This window comes from Trypanosoma theileri, assembly GCF_002087225.1.
Source record: "Trypanosoma theileri isolate Edinburgh chromosome Unknown TM35_Tth_27_V1, whole genome shotgun sequence".
In the NCBI taxonomy this organism is placed as follows: Eukaryota; Euglenozoa; class Kinetoplastea; order Trypanosomatida; family Trypanosomatidae; genus Trypanosoma; species Trypanosoma theileri.
This window is the reverse complement of record NW_021639869.1, coordinates 243,441-256,483: the sequence shown is the minus strand read 5'-3', so window position 1 is coordinate 256,483 and position 13,043 is coordinate 243,441. Positions and strand designations below refer to the sequence as shown.

The 13,043-nt window shown below is 35.3% G+C and overlaps 3 protein-coding genes across 3 annotated transcripts; all 3 read right to left on the bottom strand.

Moving 5' to 3' along the window:
* Positions 1-1,859: 1,859 nt before the first annotated feature.
* Positions 1,860-4,346, bottom strand: TM35_000271790 (putative 6-phosphofructo-2-kinase/fructose-2,6-biphosphatase; the record flags this gene model as incomplete). Its single annotated transcript, XM_029028072.1, has 1 exon — positions 1,860-4,346. The coding sequence occupies one exon, from the start codon at positions 4,344-4,346 to the stop codon at positions 1,860-1,862; it is 2,487 nt and encodes an 828-aa protein (XP_028880655.1).
* Positions 4,347-5,185: 839 nt separating this feature from the next.
* On the bottom strand, positions 5,186-6,205 carry TM35_000271780 (uncharacterized protein; the record flags this gene model as incomplete). Its single annotated transcript, XM_029028071.1, has 1 exon — positions 5,186-6,205. One exon carries the CDS (start codon positions 6,203-6,205, stop codon positions 5,186-5,188), a length of 1,020 nt encoding a protein of 339 aa, XP_028880654.1.
* Positions 6,206-7,618: 1,413 nt separating this feature from the next.
* On the bottom strand, positions 7,619-10,405 carry TM35_000271770 (uncharacterized protein; the record flags this gene model as incomplete). The annotated part of the gene is made up of 1 exon (XM_029028070.1): positions 7,619-10,405. One exon carries the CDS (start codon positions 10,403-10,405, stop codon positions 7,619-7,621), a length of 2,787 nt encoding a protein of 928 aa, XP_028880653.1.
* Between the last annotated feature and the right edge of the window lie 2,638 nt (positions 10,406-13,043).

Below are 13,043 nucleotides of genomic sequence, written 5' to 3'. Positions count from 1 at the left end.
AAAAATAATAATAATAATAATAAAGGAATAATAATAATAATAATAATAATAATAATAATAATAATAATAACAGTATCATCATCATAACTATTATATATATATATATATATATATATATAAAGGATCAATAAAAGAAACACAAGAGAAAAAAAAGTTCAAAATACGTGCACCCCAAGATAAAACCAAGAAAAACACTTTCTATTGAACTCCTGTTGTTGTTTATTATTATTCTCAATCACCTCTCATCATATTATCTTCTTTACCCCCCTCTATTAACATTCATTTCATCTCATCTCTCTTCTCTTCATCTTCTTGTTGAGATATCTTTTTTTTCTTCTCCATTATTCCCAAATAAACAGTTTCATCACCTGCATTCATTAGGAGAATAGAGCCATGAAGAAAACAACAAGAATAAAATAGAGTCATACAACTACTATATATATATATAGAGAGAGAGAGAGAAAATTGAACATCTTGAAAAGGGGGCTATTTGAAAACAAGATAAACAAAAAAAAAGCAAAAAAAAACTGATTGGAAAAGTATTGATAAAGAAATTAAGTTCTTTGTTTCTACCACTCGAAAAAATGTCCTTTACTGTAATAAACATTAATTTATTTATATATATATATATGTATATATAAACACATATATAGAGAAAGAGAAAAAAGTAAACTTCTTTTTTTTTTTCGCCACAAAACTCATACCCCCAATACCATGCATATATATATATATATATATATATATATATTTATAAAATTGATCACAACAATGAAAGAAAAAGAAAAGAAAGCAACAAACAAGAAGAAAAGTTCAGAGACACACAGGAATCACAGGGAGAATTAGTTTACAATAATAATAATGATAATAATAATAATAATAATAATAATAATAATAATAATAATAATAATAACAATAATAATAATATCCATATCAAACCACTAAAGGAATACGATACCGAAAAACAAAAAAAAAAAAGAGAGCGATCAGAAAAAAAAAAAAACCAAAATAAAAAAAAAAAATTCCGATTTGCATAATATTCAACATTACCTTTGCCACGTATTTTTTGTTTCTTTTCCTTTTCATATTCTCAGTAATGGTCTTCACAGGCACCATTATATATATCTCTTAACACTCTCACAGTGATGTCTATATTAGTTCTTTGTGGTATCTACTCTTCTCTTTTTTCTCCTGTTATTTACTTTCCCTTATACTCAAGGCAATTCCTGTGCAAGTTAACGGACCCATCAATCTATTTTCTTCACATGTAACTCCTGGAAATATATTTATACATATATATATATATAAACATATAAATATATTTATACATATATATATACCTCTTTTCTTTTTCTTTTCTTTCTTTTTCACACTCACACACTCTCTCTCTTTCTAAGAGAAACCATTCATTCATTTATTCCACTTTGAATTTTTTTTTTCTTTTCTTCTTTCTTTACATGATCGACAGTTTTTTTTTTTTCATTTTCGTTTTCTTTTTTTCAACGGTGAGGGGGTGAGTCACCCCTCATCCCCCAGTAATATCTCTTCATCCTATCTTCTTTTTCTTTTTCTCATTCCCTCTTCCTTCCCTTCTTTTTTACCGCTGCATATACTGCCACTAATGGAAATGCAAAGATGCACACTCACAATAATAATCTTAATAAGAATAGTAGTAGTAATAATAATAACAATAATAATAAGAATAATAAACACATTCAAATAAAAATATCCACCGAACATATGAGTCACTGTAATCATAATTTGTTGCATTTAAAAAGAACTTTCTTCTCCCCCTCTCCCTTTCATATATATATATATATCTTCTTATCAACACACACACACTCTCTCTACTGCAGTTCACTTCATTGCTCTGCAAACCGCAATTCATGCAGTGAGGCAATTCCCTTCGTATTATATGTACAACACCAAACCGTGCGGTGTGGAACTTCAAGCCGCACACAACTCTCCGCGGAAGTACCGCCAAAGTACGCCAACAACGCCCGAAGAACGGCCTGATGGGCCACAACCACAACCACACGATCTGCATTCTCTAATTCCATAATAACAGGCTCCAGACGCATAACTAGATCTTGATAACTCTCCCCTTCAGGATAGCGAAAGGTATACTTGTTAAGACGACGGAAATGATCAATGAGGGGATATTTTTCTCGAACTTCAGCATATGTTAAATCCTCACAGACACCTGCGTGGATTTCATTTAAACTATGCCATCGTAGCGTCTTTAAACCCAGTAGTTTTTCACTCTTTTCAACAGTTTGAATGGCTCGACGAAGTTGACTTGTCCATATCTCTATCACCTCTTGCGTTTCCCCATCGCTTCGATGACAGGAGGAACTTCTATTTAAAGTAGAAGTCGCGAACGTTTCATCCTCTTTTTGCTCTTTCGCGATTTCAAGACAATGTTCCTTTAAGGATGCCAAAAAGCCAAGTAATTCAATGGCTTCTTTTTCTCCATCTGCTGTTAATGGAGAATCCCCACCAATACGATCTTCTGTATTATATAAGGATTCCCCATGGCGCATAAAATAAATGGGATGATGGACTTTCATTTGAGTGAGATTCATCACATAAGAAACTATTCGACTGGCCGCATATCCCGTTACCCCATAGACTTCAATTTCAGATGAATTTAACAATTTTACATATCGTCTCGATCTTCGACACTTGATCATTTTTTCTTCTTTTTTCCGGTTATGTTCACTAACTCCTCCCACTTTTCCATGTCCTTCATCCTTCTTACAAGTTGAATTGACATCATCATCATCACTATTACTATTATTATTATTAGTAGTAGTATTATTACTATTATTATTATTATTATTATTATTATTAGTATTATTAGTATTATTATTACTATTACTATTGTCAACATTCGTTGTAGTTGTTGTAGTTGTTGTTATTGTTGTTATAGAAGTAGTCGGATTCACATCATCCTTCTCCTCCACTTCCTCATCCTCACTATCACTATCACTATCATCACAGCAAGGTGTAAGTGTTTTGTAAACACTTGAAAGGTATTCCACACGGTCCATAAAATCCTTTAATGCCCTATTGGCATTCACATCTGGAGGATATTCTAAAACATCCTTTACCTTAAATTCATTGAATTTTTTATTCATCTTATCGTCACGAATGACCTCCATAAAAAATGTCTGTGTAGCTAAAGGGGCAAACAATGCCTCTGCCTCTTCACGGAGTTCCTCCGTTGGGAAGTCATCATTCACTACGAGTACATCTCCACCATTCGCATAGAAAGCCTTTGCGTCTAGGGCATATCGCTCCAGTACCCGACGATACAAACGACGTTCAACACTATGAGGATCACTCACAAGTGCACGGAAATGTTCTGCTCCAATATAATCCGTATCTTCCTGATGTTGTTGGTGTTGTTGATGGTGTTCTTCTTCTTCTTCTGTTAATTCTTCTGGTCGTTGTTTGTGTTCTTCCCGTTGTTGTTCAGCTGATTCATTATCATGTGAAGATTGCATTGTACCTCTTCTTGAGTCCACTGTAGTTTTCATTGGTGATATTCCACTCCATAATGGAACTGAATTTCCAGGGGAATCACCAGGAACTGATTGTAGTCTAGTTATATTATTTTTACCATGATGACATCTTTTATATTGTAGTAGTAAACGTCGCCATGGTGTTTGTACATTTAACACCTTTGCGCGGGAACCATGCCAGCCAAGTAATCTACATAACTTCTGTGCTAGAAATGTCTTTCCTCTTGCTGGGAGTCCAACCATAATAATACAGATAGATGACACACTTGGTTCTCCACCACTAGCAAAGTACTCTGGTCCTTGTTTGGTAATGGGAATTGTGTAGTTATCCAATATGGGCGTTAACACTTGCACAGGTGACTCCAGTTGTGCTGGTAAGGAAGACTTACTTCCACCACTATTAGTACTACTACTACTATTATTACTATTATTACCAGCGGCGGCAGCGGCAGCGGCGGTATTCATCATATCTGTACACAACACAGTGGCAATAGTTTCTTGTGTTATTGCAGAGAGTTGACGAGATTGTGTGTCGCCAAGTGTACTGGACTCGAATACAGAACAGGAGAATCCCATCGCTGCCATTTCATTAGCATCACCAGGAGTTGAAGAAGAATTTACTCTTTCTTGTTCACGTAAATTCTTAAAGAAGGCGGCTTCAGTCCAATTCCACTCGTTAAATGGACGAACGGGATCTGAGAAAAAATCACTTAATCGCATTTTAACACGCGATTCATTATCATCCGTTTTACCCGATGTAGGAGATGCTGATGCTACTATTGCTTCTGTTGATGTTGATGTTTCTGTTGTTGCCGTTTTCATTATTGTGTGTTTATTGCCCTTGATTTGGTTTAACTGAAATCCCTGGTGAAGGTATATTGTCTTTACCTGTTTTGACCAGTTGTTGTTATTGTTGTTTCTTTTGTTTCTTTCTTTCTTTCCTTCCTTTTTTTTTTCTTTCAAATCGTCGTTCACGTCTAAGGGATTTGCGGAGAAGCACACTGTAAAGGAAGAGGAGATACCACTTATATAAATGGTATTATTACTGCAGTTGCGCTTATCTTCTTTCTTTTCTTTATATTCCTTCCTTTTTTCGATTCTTCACACAGATAAAGTGTAAGAACAATACAAAGCAACCAAATAAAATAATAAAAAAACGGCGTTTCTCCACTAAACGTGTATGGGAGTATGTTTAGGTATACGCAGGTATGTACTAGGGGCACTGAATGAAGTATGAAATAAAAGGAAAAAGAAGGAAAATAAAATATTTATATACATACATATTAGTAGTAGTAAATCATCCAATAATAGTTAAATATTCTATAAATACATATATCATAATAAACATTTACTAATGATAACAGCAGAAAATGAAAATAAAAGAACTAATAATAAAAAAAAATAATAATAATATTTATACATATATAATACATTTAAGTTGATTATAATTTTTACATCACGTAAAAGTATACGTGATAGAGAGAGAGAGAGAGAGGGAGAGGGAGAGAAACCCATATTACCACGATAGATAGATAGATACATAGATATACACAGTATTCATACTTCAATAGAAATAATGAGAATACGTCACTCTTTTCCACTTATTATCTTGTCAAAACCCAATTTTTGTGATTAGATTGTTATTTTTTTTCTTCTTCTTCTTATCGTTGTTGTTGTTGTTGTTTATGAGAAACCCCATCACCCACTGGCGGTAGCACTAAATACTCTTTACGCTGCTGCCCTGATACCGTAGTATATACTATGATAATAACAGCAGTAATAATAACAAGACAAACACCTAATGTGATTTGATATCTCGCAACCACAGCAGTAATAGCATCCCGTATAGAAATAGTCTCATGATGTCGACGCATTCGAGTGTACTTCGCCTCCCTCATTTCATCAGGAAAAGCACCACAGAAAGATAAATCTACCTTATGGTAATAAGATGAACTTCGCCTATTATTATCATTAATATTATTATCATTAATATTATTATTATTATTATTATTATTATTATTCGTATTCCTATGGGGTGTATGGAACATAAAGTGAAGTGACTGTGCCCGTGATATAGTGGCAGCTTCATTGATATTCCACGGCGGTGCATTTTCTCTCATCTTTTCTCTGCGTCTCTGGAAGTTATTGAATTCCGCCGTACTACTCCTGCTCTTATCATAGTTACTATTCCTATCAGAGACTGTACTAGTTGTACGTGGACGACCACGATAAATTTGCTCCGCCCGCTTTAGTCTGATATCCATATTATTATTATTATTATTGTTGTTGGGTGATGTTCGCAAAATCATTTCTCGCTCCTCTGCGGTGTATGAACGCAACAGTCGATACGCCTCCATTCCCTCCCGCATCCGCTCCGCAGCAGCACTATCAACCCCATTCTTATTATTATTATTATTATTATTATTATTATTATTATTATTGCCCTGGAGGACATCAGGATGACTACTCTTCGCGAGTTGCTGAAATCGGCTTTTAATATCGGCGTCCGTGGCATCATCGGAAAGAGAAAAGACATGAAGGGCGGCTCGGAGTTCCGTAGCAGAAATGACATGATCTCTTTTTCCTCCCAATGAAGAAGAGGAAGAAGAGTATAGACGGCGAGAGGTGGAGTGTACACTGATGGTCCTTCTCATCACAGTGGGAGAGAAACGGAGAGTCATCGAAGGATGAAAAAGATTAAATCCCACACAGTGATGATTTCTCACAACAACACATAAAAGAAACGTGCGGTTGTGTCTAAACGACATTAATTCTACAATGGTCCTGTAGAGAAAGGATATATGTACTACAGTTTATATATATATATATATATATATATATATATATAAAGATGTGGTTAAGAGAAAAGAAAGGAAAAAGAAAAAAAAAATAATAATAATAATAATGAGAAAAACAAACAAAAAACAAAAATAGAAGGAGAAAACTCTGTTTTTTCATTTTTCATTTTTTTTCCTTTCTTTTACACAATCATTAAAGAAGGAATTGAACATTCTACTCATGCTAACCGTAAGAAGAACAGCCGCATTAACAACAAAAAAAAAGAGGGTAGAAAGAGCAACAGGAACAATAATAATGGTAGTGAGTGTAAAATGAAGAAAAAGATTAAAAAAAAAAAAAGTAAACGTACAGATTAACATACGAATGCGGGGAGTTATTATTGGAAATAATACAAAACGCATAAAAATGAAAAAAAAAAGAAGAATAGTTGTTGATAATAAACCAAAGAAAAAAAAAAAAAAAAAAGAGAGAAAGAAAGAAAGAAGGGGGAAAAAAAAGAGATATATTCCACAGATACCAACCACCTCTCAAAAGGTCAACGCCAGAGAAGGGAGCGGTAAATAAGAAACAAAAAGAAAAGATAAAAGAAAAAAAAAAAAGAGCAACCACGTATACATTAAACTGCTGCTGTAATTTATGAGTATAGGGAAAAATAATCACAACAACTGAATATCATCATAGAAAGTGATGGAAACAATGAACAGTTCACTTCACATCAAAAACAAGCAATAAAGAAAAAAAAAAAAAAAGAAAAAGCTAGAAAACGTGAGAAATGAAAAAAAAAACGATCAAAAAGGGGTCAAAAGAAGAGAAAAAAAAAAAAAAAAAAACTGACATTACAGTAACGAAAAAAAGAAAAACAGTCTCAATAATGAAATCATATTCTTTTCTTTTATTTACTCAAAAACAACTATAAAACCTTACTCCATATTGGAGACTTTCATGATAAAAACTGTAAAAAAAAAAAAAAAAGACATGCAACAAATAAGAAGTATATACATTTGTGAAGATGTGCAAACTATATATATATATACCTGGAGATAAAGCAAGGCATAACTTTCTTCTTCTCCTCTTGTAGTGCGACAAAACGGAAATACATACATATATTTAAATAATAATAACAATAATAATAATAATAATAATAATAATAATAATAATAATAATAATAATAATAATAATAAAGAAAGCGAGAGAGAGAGAGAGAAAGAGTTTATGTAAACATTTTATTCTTTTTTATTTTGTTTTATTTTCTCTACTCCTTTTTTTTCTTTCCCTTCTCATCATTTCTTACTCCTTTACTTTTCCTCTGATGTCTCCTCTGACTTCAGTAGAAAGAACGGCTCCACCACCACCAAATCACTAAAGTCTTCTTCTGTTGTACCCGCAGGTGCTACAAGTCGACAAAAGCCACGCAACTCACGTGGATGACTAAACCGCACAAGTGTGAGGTGCCGCATATTATAAAAGAATCGTGTCATCGTTTTACATATCACAGGCTGTGAAATATCCCGACGTTGTGCGAGATTTCTAAATGTAGACTTTGTAATTTGTACACGTGCTCTTCTATGCGGGAGAATCGCCGTAGCCGTCGTTGTCTGTCCACTCTCTTTTTGTTTCTCGCCCTTGAGGGGTGAAGTTGTTGTCTCTGCGGCTGAAGTGACGGTGGCTGCGGCTGCGGATGGTGGTAGTGGATCCACTGTGTCGTTAAACTCAACACATCTAAAGTAGACTGGATGGGAATCATGAGCGCGGGAGAGGCGAATGATGGTTTCACTGCGGTAATCAGGATGTAATGGAGAGAGTGGGACCACGACAACAGTTGTCACTATGGCATCTGCGGGAATACGAGCAGTATTCACACGAGTAACAAAGAAGTGACGTTGGAGATGATCACATACACCAAAGACATTAAGTGTGGCACCTGCAGGTTGATTATGTGTATTGGGTACAAGTGTATTCGTTCCAAGAGGAAACTGATGAATTCCTGTACTATTGTTATTATTACTATTATTACTTTCCATAGTATCTTTCTTCTTTTCTTTTTCTTCTTGTGTGATACTTGCCCTCATCGTCTCTTTGCTGTGGTCCGTACCACTTTCTGTGGTCATCTCTGTGTGTTGTTTATCACTTGGAAGAGTAATACCCATTACTCCGGCGATGAACTCCGCGGTGCGGTGCAGTTTACCATCAAACCCATCTTCTGTATTATCCACAACTCCTACAAGAAAATGTCCACGCCAGGCATTTCGTGTACATGTATCCAAACATCTTGCCTCTTCCAATCCTTCAGAGCGGGCGGCGTTGTTGGCAAGAGTATAATAAGATTCCGCACCATCTGCGGCAGTGACGAGATGGACAACGGCATCGTAACGTACATCGCAGAGTTCCTCATTAGTGTATCCTGTCACGAGAAGAATTGTTCGCCATTCCTCTTCTGAACAGTAGGCACTACCATCCATTGTACCACGATCATATAAAATTAATGAGGGACGACCACGTAGAGATGCCAATTCATAAAAAGCATCCTCAAGCATCATCATCATTTGAAGAATAACACGTTGTTGAGTAATACGATCTTCAGGACTGCTTAAGAGAAGATTTACACCACCTGTATGCAGCAGTGTTGCCACTTCTGGTACACAAAAAACGTTAAAGCCGAGATTAACAAATACTTCTCGAAGGTATGCAAGACATGATGTCTTACCACTGCATGGACCACCTGTAATGACAATACGATAAATAGGTTCATCTGGTACACTTCGAAGAGAATGAGAAGGGAATTGATTTAATCGTCGAGATGGTGGTGATGGAGGAAGAGCAGAATGTGATGTACCACTCCCATCATCTGGACTTACATCATCTTTAGAAGAACGCAATAAGGGTGGAGAATGTAAAAGTTGTCTTATTGACATACGACGAATTGAAGGTTCAGAGGGAAGTCGAGAAATAATAGCGCCACTCACAGTATGGTAAAATTGACGATTTGAAAATACAGAGTCCCTTTCAGAGCTTAATCGCATACGTATTTGACCATCAATAGGATGTGTAGAAGTAGAGTAAGATTGATTACGTTGACAAAACCCTGAAGATGATCTGTGGAGATCTTGCAACAAGTCAGATTCCTTTCGTTGTCCTAATCCCATAACGTTATCAGTAGGAGATGGTAAATACATCTTATGATGCAGTTCATTCTCAACATCATTATCATTATCCCCCTCCTCACTTGATGAAGAAGACACTTCATGCGAAAGGAGATCATCCACGGTACTGAAGTCACTTGAATCGGTTTCCGTCGTCCTGGGAATTAGACTATGTACCGAATTTCCTCTCCAACTGTTAGAACCCTCCCGCACATCACCGTGATCACTGCCTAAATTAGCACTAGCTGGTTCACTAAATGAAGCACGCATAGAGTCATCATTCACCAAATCACTGTATAAACTCTCCGCTTCCGTTGCGCTCATGTAGGATTTCAGTAAATACTGAAGGGAACTTCTACGTCGCGATCTCCGATGTTCATGTTGATATTGTTGTTGTAACAATGACTGTCTTCCCTGTTGATCTTGTTGGCCTCGATGTGGTGACTTCTCTTCTTTCTGTTGCTGCTGTTGTCCGTCTGCCCTGTTGGCGGGTGAGACATTCAACGCCTCTTTGCCCGCAGTGTAAGGGTGTGTGGGTGAAGCCTCCGCGGTGGAGGCCTGATCGCCTGGCCGCTCACTCCACCGGAGCCACAGCCGCCCGTCGTCCGCCTCGTCCGAGTCGGAGATCACCAGCGAACTAACCGACTTGGAGCCGCCGGGTCTCTCAGCCGTCGCCGCCCTTTTGGCCGCCCGCCCCCGCCCCCCTCCTCCTCCTCCCCCTCCTTCTTCTTCTTCGTTGGCTGTTGATGATGGGAGTTGGGCCGCTGCCGGAGGGCCACCGCCGCCGGGCTGAAGGAGGGAGGAGGGCAAATGAAGATAAGGGCGAGGCCGGCGGAGGAGGGCGTACATGACGGTGGCGCCGAAGGAAGTGCCCACCAGCAGAGCGACCGCAATGGAACCCCACGGCGTTGCATTCACGGCCGTTGTAAGAGGAGTGGTCATAATATACTTTTCTTTTTATTTCTTTCTCACTGTGAGTGTGTATTTATTCTTTTTTCTATTTTTTTTGTTTGTTTTGTTTTCTTTTTTTTTTTTTGGGAGAGTATGTTTGTGTTTCTGTGTGTGAGTGGTGGTGTTCCGGACTCTTTTTTTTTTTTCTTTTTTCCTTCGTTCTTTTAGACTCTTGCCTAGTACCGTTACTCCCCACCTTTTATATATATATATATATATATATATATATAGAGAGAGAGAGAGAGAGGAAAAAAGTAAACAAAAAAAAAGAAGAAAGAGAAATGCAAAAGTTTATTTCTTTCTAGAGAAAAAAAAAAAAAAAAAAAAATATGTTGTGTAGACCACAAAGAAAGAGTTACTCTGGGAAAATGGTAGTTAGAGGGGAAAAGGGTGCTGGCAGCAACTCAAACAAAAGAAAAAGAAAAAATCAATAAAAATAGAGATAACAAGTAACTTACCGTTTATTATTTTTTTTTTTTTCGGTTATATATACTCATGGAAGAAAAAAAAAGAGAAAGAGACTCACTAAGAAAGTCCATTTGAAGTGTACTGTCGTTTGTCAACGTCTCAAGAGAATCAAGAGAAAAAAAAACATACATACATACATAAAGAGATGAGAATATATATATATATATTCTCTTTTTCTTTGTATTATACCGCCATGAGAATGGGAAAACACTCCTCTCCTCCTATCTGTAACAAAACAAATTAAAAAAAAAAAAAACGCCTAAAAGTAAATATAACAATAACCCCTCCAACATAAGAAACACAGTTAAGCAAAAAGAGAAAAAAAAAAGACTAAAGAAATCGAAATTAGAAGAAGGAGGGAAGAGTATTCGAAGGAGTACAAGAAAAAAAAGAACATAAATATATATATATATATATATATATGTACAGCTTTTGCCATGAACCCATACTTACGCTTGCATACGTGAATTTCCCCCTTTCCTTCCATTTCAACCTCTCTCTTGTACAGTACATCAAAGCGTTGCTGCAGCTGATAGTGCTGGACGTCCCGAAAAGAGAAAAAGAAAAAAAAAAAAAAAACAGCAGAGAGAAACTGTTTACAATTCTTCTATTCTATTAGGTCTATCTTTCCTTCTGTCTTCTTTTTTTGTTGATCTTCATATTGACTCGGAATAAACCTCTGGGGTACCATAATACCCACCTCTATTCCCTCTTTTACTTTTTCTTCTTCTTCATTTCTCTTCTGCTGTCAGGGACTCTACAAGAGGGCAAAGAGCGACGTCAGATATTTAAAATATAAAAAAAGAAAAAAAAAAAAAATACATCAGACACATAAAAATGTGAAGAAGAAAAAAAAGAAGAAATAAAACAGAAAATAAAAATAAAAATGAAACGAAGTTAAAAGAAAAAAAAAAGAATATCAAGAAAGAAAGAAAGAAAAACAAGCACTGAAGTCAATATTTATGCCAGAAAAGAGTAGAAAAAGTAAAGGACAAAACTGAAGAAGGGAATATATATATATATATATATATATATATATATATAAGCAGAGAGTGCAAAATCATTTCAATAACAAAAAAAAAGAAAAAGAAAAAAAGAAAGTAATCAAGAAGAATATATATATATATATATATATATATATAAGCAGAGAGTGCAAAATCATTTCAATAACAAAAAAAAAGAAAAAAAAAAAAAGAAAGTCATCAACAGGATCAAATAAAAATAAAAGGAATAATGAAGACTATAAAAGATAACTTAATAAGGAAATACAAGCAAACAAACCTCCTAAAAGGGTCACTTGTCGTGTAATATATTATTGCAGAAAAGTGTTGAAATGGAAAAAGAAGGCAAAAAACAAAAAAAAAAAAACAAGGAGACTAACAAAACCTACACTCTGATATAGACAAATATTTCCTCATCTCTCTTTTTTTTTTTTCAGTTTTGCTTCTTATCATCTACAACCGACATTTTTTATGCATACTCCAATACTCTTTAACTTTCCTTTCTAGACGACTTATAGAGACTATTCATATTCTTTTTCCTTTTTCTTCTTTTTTTTTTTATCGTCACTCTTCATTATCTTATATATTTTTCTCAGTCCTCGGAGTATCTTCAGAGGTCTGGAAAGAAGAGGGTATTTCTCTGTTGATTTTCTTGATCAGTCCCTGCATTCCTGTAAAATAGAAATCATATTTATTGTAACCGTTATTATTTTTTTAATCCTGCCGCTTTGCTCTTCTTTACTTTACTATCATCATCATCATTATTATTTCCTTATTTTTTTTATTTTTTCCTTCTTTCTTTTTATTATTTTCATCACTGATTTGATATATTTCTCTACTGTGACTGTCGAAGTATTCTTCTTTCTACTCCCTTCTTGATCGATTCTTCTTTTTTTTTTTTCTTTTACGTTGGAAATAAATAACATGAGAGAACCCAATAGCAAATAGCCGCCATTGGGACTCATACAAAGAGGGGGTAGGATTGGAGATGATGACAATAAAAGGAAATAAATAAGGAAAAATAGTAAGAAAGAAAGAGAGAGAGAGAGAGAGAAAATGAACGGACCGAAATAATCGCGGAATAAATTGTCATCATTGTTTTTTTTGGTAAAAATAGAAAAAAAAAAAAGAAGGAGAGGAGAGGGTGAAAAAAAAAAAAA